Source organism: Eschscholzia californica, unplaced genomic scaffold (genome assembly GCF_041429995.1).
Source record: "Eschscholzia californica isolate CP2 unplaced genomic scaffold, dmEscCali1.0.p SCAF_4, whole genome shotgun sequence".
Taxonomy (NCBI): Eukaryota; Viridiplantae; Streptophyta; class Magnoliopsida; order Ranunculales; family Papaveraceae; genus Eschscholzia; species Eschscholzia californica.
The window spans coordinates 4,651,674-4,666,617 of NW_028238461.1; the positions used below are offsets into that span (position 1 = coordinate 4,651,674).

The 14,944-nt window shown below is 36.7% G+C and overlaps 3 protein-coding genes and 1 long non-coding RNA gene across 5 annotated transcripts; 2 read left to right on the forward strand and 2 right to left on the reverse strand.

The window, feature by feature from the left end:
• Positions 1 to 1,082: 1,082 nt before the first annotated feature.
• On the reverse strand, positions 1,083 to 4,831 carry LOC147541832 (glycosyltransferase BC10-like). The gene is made up of 3 exons (XM_086672947.1): positions 3,808 to 4,831; positions 2,275 to 2,391; positions 1,083 to 1,432 (listed from the first exon to the last, which is right to left on the reverse strand). The coding sequence occupies exons 1-2, from the start codon at positions 4,829 to 4,831 to the stop codon at positions 2,303 to 2,305; spliced, it is 1,113 nt and encodes a 370-aa protein (XP_086529073.1). The 3' UTR covers positions 1,083 to 1,432; positions 2,275 to 2,302.
• Positions 2,301 to 5,130, forward strand: LOC147541833 (uncharacterized). Its single transcript, XR_015239661.1, has 2 exons — positions 2,301 to 2,391; positions 3,808 to 5,130. It is a non-coding gene; the product is annotated as an uncharacterized LOC147541833 (long non-coding RNA).
• A 2,691-nt stretch (positions 5,131 to 7,821) lies between these two features.
• On the forward strand, positions 7,822 to 11,058 carry LOC147541834 (uncharacterized). Of its 2 annotated transcripts, none has more exons than XM_086672952.1 (4): positions 7,822 to 8,066; positions 8,568 to 8,669; positions 9,885 to 10,045; positions 10,748 to 11,058. In XM_086672952.1, the coding sequence occupies exons 1-4, from the start codon at positions 7,970 to 7,972 to the stop codon at positions 10,853 to 10,855; spliced, it is 468 nt and encodes a 155-aa protein (XP_086529078.1). In that variant the 5' UTR covers positions 7,822 to 7,969; the 3' UTR covers positions 10,856 to 11,058. The 2 variants fall into 2 exon arrangements, 1 of the variants encoding a protein (XP_086529078.1); XR_015239662.1 differs by having other exon boundaries at positions 7,872 to 8,066; positions 9,885 to 10,295; positions 10,377 to 11,058.
• Positions 11,059 to 12,211: 1,153 nt separating this feature from the next.
• Positions 12,212 to 12,655, reverse strand: LOC147541835 (uncharacterized). The gene has a single exon (XM_086632499.1). It carries the CDS (start codon positions 12,653 to 12,655, stop codon positions 12,212 to 12,214), a length of 444 nt encoding a protein of 147 aa, XP_086488625.1.
• Positions 12,656 to 14,944: the final 2,289 nt, after the last annotated feature.

Below are 14,944 nucleotides of genomic sequence, written 5' to 3' on the forward strand. Positions count from 1 at the left end.
CTCACCTCTTTGTCTTCTCCGATTTGGTCGCCGGCCGGAAAATTTTCCGGCCGGCGACCATTAAAAAAAAAAAAAAAATTTCACTCTCTCTCTCTCTCTAAACTCCGGCGAAGGGGTTTCCCTTCGCCGGAGTCAACAGACCAGATCTGGTCTGTTGAAGAACAGACCAGATCTGGTCTGTTGAAGAACAGACCAGATCTGGTCTGTTGAAGAACAGACCAGATCGGGTCTGTTGAAGAACAGACCAGTCCGGTCTGTTGAAGAACAGACCGATCTGGTCTGTTCTTCAACAAGCCAGATCTGGTCTGTTGAAGAACAGACCCGTTCCGGTCTGTTCTTCAACAGACCGGAACTCCGGCGAAGGGAAACCCCTTCGCCGGAGTTTCTAGAGAGAGAGAGTGAAAAAAAATCTTTTTTTTTTTTTTTTTAATGGTCGCCGGCGGGAAAATTTCCGGCCGGCGACCTAATCGGAGAAGATAGAGGTGAGGTGGAGAGAGAGAAGTGAGGTGGAGAGAGAGAGAGGTGAGGGCTTTCCCCTAAATAAAATTGTCAAACAAATTTGACCAATTTTTGACCAAGTCTTCACACCCCGGAAACTTTTTAGCTTTCCCCAAAGCGCTGGCCAAAAGAAAACTATAGAGCCGAAAGAAATATCTCAATAAGATCAAGTGCAAGAAAAAGAAGAAAAGCAAAAGGTGTGTCTGCAATTTAGTCAATACAAAAAAAAAGAGCAAGAGATAGAAAGATTTGATTCATAAGAATCCAAGACTTTCCGGGTATTTGTTTTTCCACAAAAGGCCACTCCAAAGAATAAGCACAATTTCTTTCTTAAAACTTCTTTCTCTCCCCTACCCTTCCCACCATTCACATTTCCTTTCTTTCATGGACCTTATTAAACACAACAAAAAGGATAAGTACATTTGTAATTCTTCTTTAAGACCATGGTCACTTTTGACCCATCGACCGCACCACAACTAATTCAAAGAGCGCATAAAAATAACGAAAGACAGATTGTGTCACCCTCTTCTGGCGACAAAGATTCTTAGAGCATTTGGAAGTACATTTCGAACTAACCAACCAACTTCCAAGTAATTAACCACCATTTTCATTCATAACTTTTATCATATATTTACACAAAGAAGCTAGACGCAAACCTTAGCTTAGAGTAAACACTTGGAATAAGTTGGGAACTTTCTCGAGCCAAGTTGGGTTGCTCCTTAACTTTGTAGTGGACTTGGGCTTCGGATCTTACTTTACATTCCCATTATCATCTTCTTTCCTTCCTTCGACTGAAAAATGATACTTTCCTTTGAAAGCTTAATTTTCTGATTCGGCATTACCCTTTATCACTTATTACCGCCTCTAACTTGTTTACTCATTCATCGAGTCGACTCACTCTACATAATTATAGAAACAACCCAATTTCACCAACCTGCACAAAAGTAAGTCTTCTTTAGTAACTTGCAACCAATTTCACATAATGCATACCCCAACACAATTTCACAAGATCACTAAAACATCTCAAACTAATGAGCTCGACCTAACATGTCCAATCTAAGCCGCATCTCATTTACAGTAGATTTTTTTGGCCCATGATGGTCAACTAGGTTTACTGTTATCCCCCTACCGCCCATTACGAAGACTCCGGGGTTGAAAAGTTGAAAGAGGATGCCTCTAGAGGCGCCCCTCCTTTTTTACTCATGCCTTCACTACTGAGACTTATCGTGGGTCTTGAACTGACTTCAGTCTAGCTCACGGATTAGACCCAGTCCAAGTGTCCACGAACTTTACGTAGTCGGTGAGGGGGCGAAAAGAGATAACTGGCAAGGGTGCCTCCAGACGTACCCAACTTGGAATGAAGTTGTACACTTGTACCTAATCAATGTGGCTCCACAGTCTAGAAAACGATGACTAATGGAAAGTCCAATTATTTATTTTGGAAATTCACGTACACAAAAAATCAGAAACTAGTCATTGTCAGTCATAATGACTGAAAGTACAACAACAATCAACTAAACAGCTGTAAGCAAATTACCGGTTCAACAAGTTACTAGGTCAGGAAAATTAGTTAACCAATTGAACACGAGCTTAACGGCGATAAACATTCAGAGAGACCAAATTTAACAAAAAGTTCGTTTTTAACGGTTTCTATTTCTAACCCTAATAAATAAATTAGTAAACTCGGAATCACTGAGTTAACTCAGAAGCTCCTGCTTTTTGCCCCCAAACTGAGAAATGAAGAAATTAGTACTAAAGAGAGAGAGTGAGAATTACCTGAGATGATGATGATGATGATGAAAATTCAGTCCCGGAAAATGACAGTATCGGCGATTTCCATTAACGGATTCAAACAATCAGGAGAGAATTTCCTTGCGAAAACGTAAGAATAAGGTGCTGTTTGTTTTTTCATTTTTTCAGATCTGAAATCTGAATTGGAATCCAATTCAGATTTCAGATGTTTGTTTTTAAATTTAAGAAAATCTGAAAATTGAGCTGAACTGGAACTTTGTCTGAATGGGCTGAAAAATAGCCCACTAATTTCAGACTTCAAAACAAGTCTGAAAAAATATCCAACTTCTGAATTGCTATGAAATGACGTTTATACCCCCTAAGAAAATCTTCTGTCCGATTCTAGGCATTTTACCACTACCGCCCACCACAAACCAGTACACCGCCCACCACAAACCAGTACACCGCCCACCACAAACCAGTACACCGCCACCACAAGTCACGCCACAACCACCACAAGTCAAGCCCCGCCATCACCACCACCACCACCACCACAAATCACAAACATTACACCACCACCACCACTACAGCAACAGTACACCACCACCACGAGTACAGGTATAACCACTTCCAAATCATTTATCTGTTTCTTCTCCAAATCAAGTAATTTCTTTCTGATCTTGAGTTTGTCTTTCAAAGTCTGTCCTATTTTTATCTTCTCTCATTCCAGTAAAACCCTAAACCAGATCTCAATTCAATAGCCATTACTAGAATTCTCAAGGTTTCTCTTTTCACTATCTTTTTTGGTTCCCCCCTTCCCCTTTTGGGTACTCTTGAAATCAATCAATCAATCAATCAAAAGGTATTGAAACAATTTGATAAGAGGGGTAAATGGACATGGCTGAAAAGAGTGAAAAAGAGAGAACAAGATAAAGCTTTTGAGAATGCCCTAGCTCTCCATCCTGATGAATCTATTGATAGGTGGGAGAAAATTGCATCACAAGTACCAGGAAAAACTTCAGAAGATATAAAAAACCATTATGAAATATTAGTTGAAGATATTAATGGGATTGATTCTGGATTCATCCCTATACCTAGTTATTTTTCTTCTCCAGAGAGTTCAGCTGCTGATCATGGAACTGAAGCTGGAGATAGTAATAAAAAGGATGAAGATTTTCAGGGCGATTCTAATCAAAGAGGGAAGTCATCATCAAGGTTGGATCAAGAGAGGCGAAAGGGAATAGCATGGACAGAGGAAGAACATAGGTAAACTCATACCCTAAAAAAGAGGAAAACCAGCCACCGGCCGTTTGGAGAAAAAGAGGGCAGGAGAGAGAAGGAGAAAGAGAGAAAGTAAAAAAGTTAAAAGCTAGGGTTTTCTTCTATTTTCCCTTACAAATATCAATGAGGGCATAAATGTAAAAAGAGCAATTCAGACCTAATGTTTCAGATGTTGGAAACAAACATCTTAGTTCTAAAATAATTCACCCAATTCAGATTCAACCAATTCAGCTCAACCAATTCAGATTCAGCCAATTCAGATTCAGATGCACAAAAAAAAAACAAACAGCACCTAAGTTGAATTGGAAACCCTAAGCCTATAAATAAGTTCAGGATTCACTTCTAGGGCTTGATATGTATGAGGATGCCCATCAACACTATCTGTCCAATTCACTCTAGTTAGGGTAAATTGAGTACAACCATTTGGATCTTCCATTGATAATAAAGTAGGAAAATAATGTTCTTCAGGATAACAAGATTGTTTGTATTTTTTCAAACAAGGTAATTTAAATTTCCTCCATAGCTTTCGATCTCGAATCACCAATAACGAATGACGACGATTCAATATGAAAAATTGAGATCCAATTTTGAATTTTTCAAACGGAACTTCAGGCATCATAACATTTTCACCTCTAGCATTATACCGATCGATTAAAAAATCTTCATTTGTTCTCATTTCGATGAAGCTTCTGTATTTGACTTGTTTATGTCGATTCCACCGAGTTAATGACTCAGTCCAAGATGATGAAGAAGATGAATCGGTATTAGGAGATGCTAATAATGAATGATAAACGAATCGAAACGAATGAAGAGGAATACAATGTTGAGAGATGAGAGAGAAAAATGTATTAGATTGATCATCAAGGAGAGCGGTAGCTAGAAGTCTTCTAGCAGCAGAAATTAGGGTTGGAGAAGATCGTTGAGTTTTCTTACCGGCGATGAATCTACCATTAAAAACACCACCAGGAGGATTCAATTTAACAGTTGGATCTGCGTGAATATAGATATTATAAAAACGTTCATTTCCTATGAAGAATTTTTCCCAAAGTGGGGCAAAAATTAGGTCAGAATTTGTTAAGAATAGAAAAGCAATCTTTGGTGGTGGATTTGTTGTTCCAAGATGAGAAATTGAAGATCTTGATGATGATGATGATTGATGAAGATCTGCTAAAGAAGCTCTTCGAAAAAGGGCAAGATCGTCGAGTTCATCAGGGAGAGAAATTGGGAGATGTTTTGGTGGAAGGATTCGAGGAGCGAGAAGAAATAACAGAGGTAATGATAATAATAGAGCAAATGATAACACAAATGGCGTCGAAAACATGACTGAAGATGGGAGTTTTTAGAGAGATAAACGAGATTGAGATATGTTTTTTTTTTTTTTTACAGGTTTTTTGATTGAGATTAGAAAAGGGTATCGCGGGTTTCTTTTTGTTAGATCAGGAGATAAGTTTAATTAGAAAACTAAATTAGGGTTTTTAACAACAAGAAAGGAATTTATCTGATGAGAGGAATCTAGAGAGAGAGGAAAGTGAAAGTTGTTGGGGTGAAGAAGAAAGGAAAGAAGAAGATGGTAAACGAAAAAATGACTAATATGATTCTGTATTCTCAAGTGTTAGATAATTAATCTGCTTCGACTTTCTAGATTTTCTTCATTCCGAGTTGAACTCCAAATATTTGGGAGATTTTTGGTTTTGGTCCATATTCTAACTTAAAATTGGGGTAAGTTTTATAGGGTCTCCATTCTTGTTAAAGGGGTCCCTCTTCTGAATTCGGTATGAATCCACGAAATTCACAAAAATATGGTACTATAGCGAATTTCAGTGGGTTTATACCAAATAGGTCTCTTGCGAATTCAAAGGGCTCGTAACGAATATTTCTTTTGTGGATGTGGTTGACTTGTACCAAATTCACAAGGAATGACTCTTTTAATAAAAATTAAGAGCCCATTTGAAATTTCTCTTATAATGTTCGACTTATTTGACTGTTTAAAAGTATACGTCAATAAGACTACAAGTCAATTTAATATATTGTGACGACAAATTAACAATGTTAATTCCCATCTAACTAGGACTAAATGATAAATCTATATTCTTCTTTTGTGTGTCCCCTCTTTCTTTTAATTCTTCAACAAAAAAAAATTAGAATTTTAAGAGCAAGAATTTCACCAATTTTGTTTCTTATGTCATATCAAGTTTGAAAAGGCTTTTATTGATGGAAGTAGGATGGTTATTATTTCAACAAAAAAAAAAAAAAGTAGGAGGGTTATTTTTCATCTTGTTTTGGGTGAAGGGGAATCCTTATGTGAAGTTTATAAATTTATTTATCCTTTTGCTCATTTGAGTATTAATAAATGTAGTTGCTTGCTTACTCTTATGTACTTGCTTATTTAGATATAGCCCCCCATCTGTCTATTCTTTATTTGTTGGCCATGAAGTGGGAGTTAAAAGTTCTGGTAGTAAATTAGTTTCTCATAATGTTATCATAATATGCAAATTGTACCAAAAAATTCACTTCTAGAATGTCTATTTCCAGCCCCCATTGGCAAATATATTTTGGCTTTCTAAACATTACTAATTCAGTGAAATGATTCCCTAAAGATGACCAATTTTTATATTTTTTTGTATTTTTTTTCGCATGTCGACTTTAAGAGTTTGACTTTCTCATTTACAGTAATTTTTTCCTTCTTTTTTGTTTGAGGTCAGACGATTGGCCTGTCGACTTACCGCCCGCGATACTTACTTTTTTCTCTTTTTTTTCTCCTCCTCCTTCCTTGAAATCCCGTCGGCGACTACCACATCTTCTCTGTCACCATCAGCTTTTTTCGTCTTACTATTCTTTTTCCTTCATCTCTCTCTTTCTTAATAGAGCTATCTACACTCTTTTTTCTCTCTTTGTCTACAATGTAGAAACACAAGGGTTGCTAGTGGGTCAACCAGCCCGCTATCTGCTAACGAGTTCTCTGCAAAACATCAGAGAAAAAACAAAAAAAGTAAAACACAACAGTTAACTATTAAAATCAGTTGTCCGGAAGACACAAAGAGAACCCAACTTAAAAAAATTTAGAGGGCCAAAATAAAATTTAAGCTGTTTTATACTATCCTAACCCTTCTTCATACATACTTTTGCAAAAAGCACATGCTGCCCATTTGAGAGGCCTTGACAGGTCTATCGATTTGGATAGCTTCACCACATAAATACAGACACAACTTCAATGTAGATCTAGATCTTCTTTTCATGTTTGACATTTCATATCATTTTCTATAAATCATGTTTTTCTTAATAAAATAAAATTCAGATAAATTTGTTAAAGTATTTAAATAAAGAAAAGATTGTATTCTTTAGAGGGTGATTAATAGTTTGACTTAGAAAAATAACTCGACCTATTTCTGACCACATTAAAATAATAAATCAACAAAAACATTGTAAGATCTTACCTCAAAATAGATGGCGTCACTGCAAGCAATGGTTTCTTCTTTCACTACCTTTGTCACAAGGAAACTAAGAAGAGAAGGAAACCTAAGAAAAGATAAGATAAGAAGCTTAGAACGAAAATGGATTTTGAAACAAAAATCAGAGGGAAGAAAAGTAAGGGAGCAATTTTGATCAGTTAGTTTTAGTGCAGCGTAAACAAGAAGAGTCAAAGGGTGCGATTAGGGCGCGTTTTGAATCCATATAGGGGTGCCTACAGACGGATGGCCGAAGAGATATTTAGGGAGGCGCCTATAGACACTCCCTCCAGCTAACCCGATGCCCCGATTTCTCTAGAGGTTTGGAAGTCATAGAGAAGCTCCGATAGAAACAACAAAGAAGAAGAGGGAGAAAAAGAAAAAAACATAGGAAAACTACTGAAAAGTAGCCTCATCTGCAGAGAAAGAAGGTCGCAAAGCACCATTGCTTCCTGATCTGATTTAAAGCATGAAGAAACGGAAGGAACTCCCGTAGACTCTGATGGTGCAACAATTGGTAACAATGAAAATAACAGATTAGGATGCTCTTTAACTGAGTAAGTTACCTCCATCACCCGTATGTTTAGAAATCTTAAACGTTGAGAGACCTCAAAATTTTTCAAATCCCCCACTGTAGAAACATATTTGTAGACCCATAAATATCTATTAGAGGACCTCATAAAGATAGAGAGCGAAGACAAATATTTGAAGTTAACAAAAGTTTAGTCAATATACCAAAAACACAAAAGAGATCATTTCAGTATTTCTCCTAACCTAGAGAGAGGGCTAAGCAGAAATTGGTCACACTTTAGGGACTTATCGCGAAATAACGGTATTTTCAGCCCTTGTTTGTTATTTTTATTCTGGTTCCACCTAACCCTCTCTCTTAAGGGAAATAAACAGATAAGGTCAAACAACACCAAAAAAAGATTCTCCGTTGGAGCGGTTCCTTCAAATATCCAAAATCTAAAACCTAATTTCTCATCTTCTATACTAATTAATCTTCTGAATTTATGGCGACAGTTTCGTTCAAGCTTCTTCTTCCGATCGTTGTCGTTATTGCTCTTCTAATAGTACCTTCAATTGAAGCCACATCTGTTCATTACTGCGGTAATTTATTCATCTAATTTCTACTTTTGTTTGTGTTGAGATCCGATAGTTGAATATTTGTACTTAAATTGGTACCTTATAGTTTGATTAGGGAAAATTAGAGGTTAGATGCTTTTATTGACTACTAATTTGGTGGAAACTGATGATTTAAGTTCCTTATGCTTGATATTTGTTCGATTATATTTCTGATATTGGACTTAAATCATTAACTTCATATTTTGGTCTTTTAGAAAATTAGGTTTTTTATTCCGTGACTTGATGACTTTAGTTTGACAATTAAGATCCTTTTCCGTAGTTGATGGTGGTTGGATGGATCTTTTGCATATAAATTTGTCTGATTTTAGTGAATGTGAGAATTTCCTGATATTAGGGTTGGTGGTTCATGAAGAAGGGGATAACCCTAAACAAAATTTCCTGAATCTAGGGTTTTCTTTGGCTTATTTGTTGACTACTGAGAACTAGTCGGCCAGCTAAATGTATAATTTCAATTAAATGTGGCAGATAACAAAGGAAATTATGATGTTAAGGTCTCTGGTGTGAAGATATCTCCAGATCCAGTTATCAGGGGCAAAGAAGCCACCTTTAGCATTTCTGCATCTACTGGTAATACTTCTAACTTCCAATGTCAAATTTGAGGATTTTCAGCATTCTGTTTTCGAAAAATCGGAAATCGGGACTAGTCGGCAGACCCGGGCCTAGCTAAAAGAAAAGATTGAAGGAAGAACTTCTTTCATATAGTGACAGCAGCCAAGAGAGAGAAAGAAGGGAGAGATAATCACGTGGTATCTTTTCACCTACTTTTGACAGACATAGAGAGAGAAAGATGAGGCAGGTAGTAAACACTAAACATGAGAGAAAGATAGAGAGAGAAACAAATCAGTGTATAAGGAAGAAAAGAGATGAAAGGATTGAGAAGGAAATCGAAGGTGACGGAGACTGTTGCTGAACTTCTTACTCTTCTCCTCTAATTCTCTCTCTAACGTTTCTTCTTTTATCTTCAATGGTTGCTGCTATAGCCTATTAGGGCAAGAAGTAGTAGAGAGAGAGAGGGGGACGGTTGCATAAGGAAAGAACATTAAAACCCTAACTTTAAGTTGGGGTTTTGAAAAAAAAAGAAAAAAAGCTGCTGCCCGAGCCGAGTTAGTCGGCGCCTAGCCAGCCGGGTAGTCGGCTCTAGTCGGCTCCTGGGCGCCGGCTAACTCGGCTGCTGAAATCGATTAGCTGACCGGGTGCTAGTCGATCGGCAGCTAGCCGATTAGTGTGTAAGCGGCGCCTAGGCGCCGCTTTTTAAAGCATAGATTGGAAAACTTCAAAGTTTCATCTTCTGTCGGTTAAACACTTAAGAAATTTGACATTTTTGAAACTTATTGCTGTTGCTGTAAATTTGATTTGTATCCGTTCGTATTTTTTATCTTACATAATGAGGGCTATGAATGTTCAGTTCACCTCACAACTTTTCTTAATGAGGTTGCGAATATTCCGAGAAACACTTAAAAAAATGCTCCCCACGCGTGAATACTCCTTTCCTTTTGTACTCACACAAATAGTTCAGCTTCAAGGCATGCATGAACAAGATAAAGAGAGTCAAAATCTTCCTGGATTTACCCAAAAGTTCTCCGTAAAGGCTAGTTTATCATTGGGTACTTATGATGTATTTGAGGACTAAATAGTGTATTACATCCCTAAACATCTCAATTCATCAACAAATTCCCAGATAATTTATGCTGGAACGAGGATAGGGAAATGTGAATGCTGACTATCGGCATGGCTTGTTTATCTTGAGTTTTTGGCTATGAATCACATTGTTTTTTCTTGCAGCACAAGCGCTCGAAGAAGGGCAATTGGTCATAGAGGTTTCGTACTTCGGATTGCACATTCATACTGAGACCCATGATCTTTGCAGTGAGACAACTTGTCCTACCTCGAAAGGGAACTTTGTGATCTCCCACTCCCAGGCCTTACCTGGATTCACTCCAGCAGTAAGTCATCATTCCTTCTTGATTCTTTTGATTTATTTTAAGTGTCTCGCTTATTAAATTTGCAGATTTTGTAATGCATTCGTAGAAAGAACTAACAGACCATTTTGACTACTCGGCACACAAATAAGATTATAAGCTACCCATGTTCTGTTGTGATAACTTTTCATGATATACCATTTGTTTTGTGTCTGGTTCATCAATAAAGCGTTAAACGCGTTTGAGGGGGTGCGATACGTGCAGCCTCGCTGGGGTGCATCTGGACTCTGACGTAGGACCCTTCGAACAGTCGGGGGGCTCTACATAAACCCTTGAAGTTCTGAATTATTTCAAGGAACGGTACGATGTAAAAAAATGTTGTTACGTTTTACATTATTGTTAAAAAAACCTCATACAGTGTTCTGCACCGGGCTTTGAAATTCTCAGCCTTGTCAAATTTACCAATGAACGTCCTAATCCCGATCAGGACGAGTTCTCTTGATAATCTATCTTCGAAAACTGTTCACAAAGCACGTTGCTGTCAGCGACGAGGTTTGAATATATCTTTGTTTCTGTCTAGAAAGATCAAACTGTGTAGTTCTTAACTAAAGATGTTCTTTAAACGGTAGATTCATGTGTAAATTTGTTTGTGTTAAACCTAACAATCTTCTCAGAGATTATACTTTTGCTAATCATGATGACTAGAAATGTATTAATATGATGCAGGGAAAATACAGTTTGAAGATGAAGTTATTTGGCAAAAACAACCAGCAATTGACATGCATTGGCTTTGATTTCCAAATAAAGAGGGGATCATCAGTAGCTGAAATTTGAATGCCTATAAGACAAGTTCTTCCATCATACGTATATCAAGTGAAATCGGCATGTAAATGAAAAAGAATACAATAAAGACTCTTGTTAGGGTTTTAATTGTGTAACTCTTTCTTCTAAGAAAGTATTGAATCTGCAGCTTTTTATTAATGTGTTGGTGAAACTATCAGTTGAATTGTGCTATCAAGTTAATTTATTTTGGTTCAGAGCTCTCTCTCTCTCTCTCACTGTTGTGTTTCTCTTCATTTTGGATATTGTAAGCTCCAAGGTTTGTTGTCCATAATACGTTATTCAAATATGTTCTTCAACTTGAATACAAAATCATTTTTTTTCCTAAACTATTTCTTGTTTCCTCGTATAGAACGTCATGACCACAACTAATTCGCTATCAACAATTACAATACAATATAGGTGTTCATAATACGTTATGAACAAGGATGGTCAGTTCTTTTTCAGGGTTCTTTCTCTTTAGAAATTCTGTATTTCTCGAATTCTCATCAGACATTATGAACTACTATATTGCCTAAGTATTTTCATAGTACGCTATTTTCTAATTCGTCATTTTCATTCGAGTCACATAGAAAAGGTGGAGGGAGAAACATTTCCAGTCTGCCGACCTTTTGCCTATTTTTTGCCGAGACAGGATGTATGCTATTTTCAATACGTCATTCATGTCCGTCACATACAGAAGATGGTGGAGAAAACGTCATTTAGCGTGGACCTCTTGCCTATTTTTTGCCGATATATGATGTACACTATTTTCATGTGCATCACATATGAAAAGTGGACGGAGAAATCGTCATCTCCAGTCCGTTAATCTCTTGCCTATTTTTTGCCGAGATAGGATGTCTAACTGATTTCTGGATCTAAAAGGGGCTTTTGGCCCAGACTCTCCGCTATCCTGGAAAGCTCGTCATTATTGGATGGCAATTTTGGATGGATAGTCGTATTTAAGGGGAAAAAACAAATTACCAAAGTTAACTAAAATAAAATTTCATTTAGGTCTTTACGGTTCTCCTCAGTTTCACCATCTATTTAATCTGGATGTCGAAGATAAGTCGAGGAGAAAGTATGTTAACTGACAATAGATAAAACATTATTAGCATTATTTTGTCATTTCAAGTTATTAAAATGTTGTTCCAATTCAGACTTTATTTATATCTGACTAAAATAGATTCACAATTAACTTTTTTTTGTTGTTGAGGAGATTCACAATTAACTTGAGTCACTCATTCTCGTGAGTCAACTACACAAATCAGACAAAAACAAATATAGTGAAAGTCTGACTTACACGGATTCAGATCTCGAGGAAGGTTTCTTATCTAAATTTGAAAAAAAAATATTCCCTAAATTTTAAGTCTATGGAACTTGAGAAGGACTTGTTCTCCAAAATCCATCACCAAGCAATTTATACAACATTTCTTCTTCCAAATCAAGTGCTTCTTTAGTACTTGACCAATCTTCATCACTAAGTATAGAACAAACATTATTTTGTAAATCTATATCATCTCCATAGCAATTATTATCACACCCTAAATTCTTTATCTTCTTCATCTTATTCTTTCTCTTTTTTCTGATCTTCAAAGCTTTTCTGAAAATCCCACATGGTAATCTATACATGATTAGAATTAACAAGTTCATGATTCCCCATGGACAACAACACCAAATTGCTGCACATTCTGCTGTTGTTCCTCCTGCTATTTCCCCGAATTTGATCTTTTGGGTTTTTCTTGGAGATTGTTTCGGAATTAGTGACTGATTTTTATCTGAATTTGAAGATAGATTTTCTGTTTTTTGAGTCATAATTGAATATGAAACTAAACAAGGAAGATATGTATAGAAAAAGAGGAAATTAATTGGGTATTTGAATCGGTTCAAACTCAAAGATTATAACTGGAGAAAGAAAAATCCAAAAACAGAACCAATATTAATGGAATTTTTTATGATCTTCTAATGATTTGTTCCTTTTCCTTTTTCTCTTTAGAAATCAGAAGGATTTATTAAGAGCCATTTGTTAGATGGTTAGTCAGTTTCATGACAATGAGAGAGACTGCAAAATGAATATATAAATAGATAAGAATATATAATTAAGTGAACATTATAATAATAATAATAATAATAATAATAATTATTATTATTAGTGAAAACGATCTGCATTAGGGCAAAGCCAGTGTGGGGCTCGGGCTCCCAATTTTGGGAACCCCTGAATTTTGGGAGCCCCGGGGCTTTGTCTCAATTCTAACGTGGGGGCTCCCAAATCCAAAAAATGTGCATGTGTGGTGTACGTGCGTGGGATTTGTGTTTTAATTTTCACCCATTACATTATTATAATTAAAATCATTAAAATTTAATAAATAATTAAAATTCATACATAATTAAAAGGATCTAATTAGAATAACTAAAATGCACCCCCATTCTCCTTTTTCCAATTTGAGATCAATATCCTATGAAGAGCAAGTTGTTCGGGAGTCATGTTCGAAGTATCTTTGCCCACCAAGTCTATCCCCATTTGCATCACTTTAGTGTTTAATTTTTTTTCTTCCATGACTAATTTTTTTTCTTTCATTTCTAATTATTTGTTTTGAAGTAGTCGACTTTCTTTTTCCGAATTAATGGCGTCATTGAGAAGTTTATCTCTACTCTCCTGATTCGCATTTCTCTCTTTCCAAAACTCAATCGTTGTAGAAGTTTCAGTACTTCTGGATTTATCTCTAGTCTCCTTGCTTGCTTTTCTTCCAAGTGGTCTTTGTTGGATTGTGGAGAGAGATCCTTCGTCTTGGTCCAAAAAAGTTTTTCTTTTGTTTGACGAAGCTTGAGATAAGTTTGATGACCATTTGGGATGGTCTTTCAAAATTTTATAACAATGTTCGAACTTAAAATCTTTGTTCCCATTGTTTTGTTTAAACAATAGTTTTGCAGAGTTTAACTGCAAAAATAAAAATTTTAATTTCAAATTTGTGTAAAAAAAAATCTTAATGTTGTCAAAATGTAATAATAGTAATTACCCGATCATCATCATTTTCTCCGCTTTTTGGGTTCCTTTGGAACAATGACAAATACCCACAAAACTTCGCGCATTGCTTGTTAATTTCGCTCCAACGACATTTAAGACCCTTTGCTACACGATTTTGATTTGTACGCTCGTTGAAGTGTTTGGTAATCTTGTTCCAAAAAGTACCCGCTCTTTGATAATTGCCAATAATCGCATCGGTGGCAATATGTAAATAAGCATTAACGAACACACTATCATCCACTTGAGTATAACGCTTTACTGACGACGTTGGCGTTTCATTACAATCAAAATTTTCTTCGACCACATCATTAGATAAATTAACTTCATCATAATTAAAATCGGAGTTTAACATTTCTACATAGCCAAAATTATTGAAATCGGGATTTGGACTATCCATTGAAGAAATTGAGAGAGAAAGATGAAAATTTGGAGTTTAACTTGGAAGAAATTGAGAGAGAAAGATGAAAAAATGAGAGAGAAAGAAGAAAAAATGAGAGAGAGGTGAGATTTTGTATTGGGGTGGGATTTTGGCCCGTGGCCCGGATCCGCCCACGGACGCCCGAGTCCGTGGACTCCCGGTAACCGGCTCGGACAAAGCCCGACCGTCCGGGAAGGGTAAAGTGGACGGACGCGGGCAACAACCCTTATCCGGCAGTCCGCCCGCGTCCGCCCGACCGAGAGACCGCCCGTTAGTCCGAATAGATTTCATCCCTTAGATTAACTAGGGTTTAATATGAATGGTTAGATTAATACCTAGGGTCATATATAAACATGTAACCCTAACCAACACATTCTAATCAGCCGAACCCCCTCTCTCTCTCTGTTGCCTCTTTTCGTTTCTTCCTCAACTCTTCTTCTTCTTCTTCAGTCGAAGATCTTTAGTTCCTAAAGCCTAAACATCTCATTCTAGTCGACTGATCGAATCTCTTAGTCGAAGATCTTCACGGACTTGATCTCTTCGAGATTTCGACCCCTTTCATCTTTGAATCTCTGTAAGTATATTCATATTCTTCTTAGTCTATTACTTTCTTTTATTATTTTCATTCTAATCGGCGAATCCATCTGTTCTTGTTCTCGAA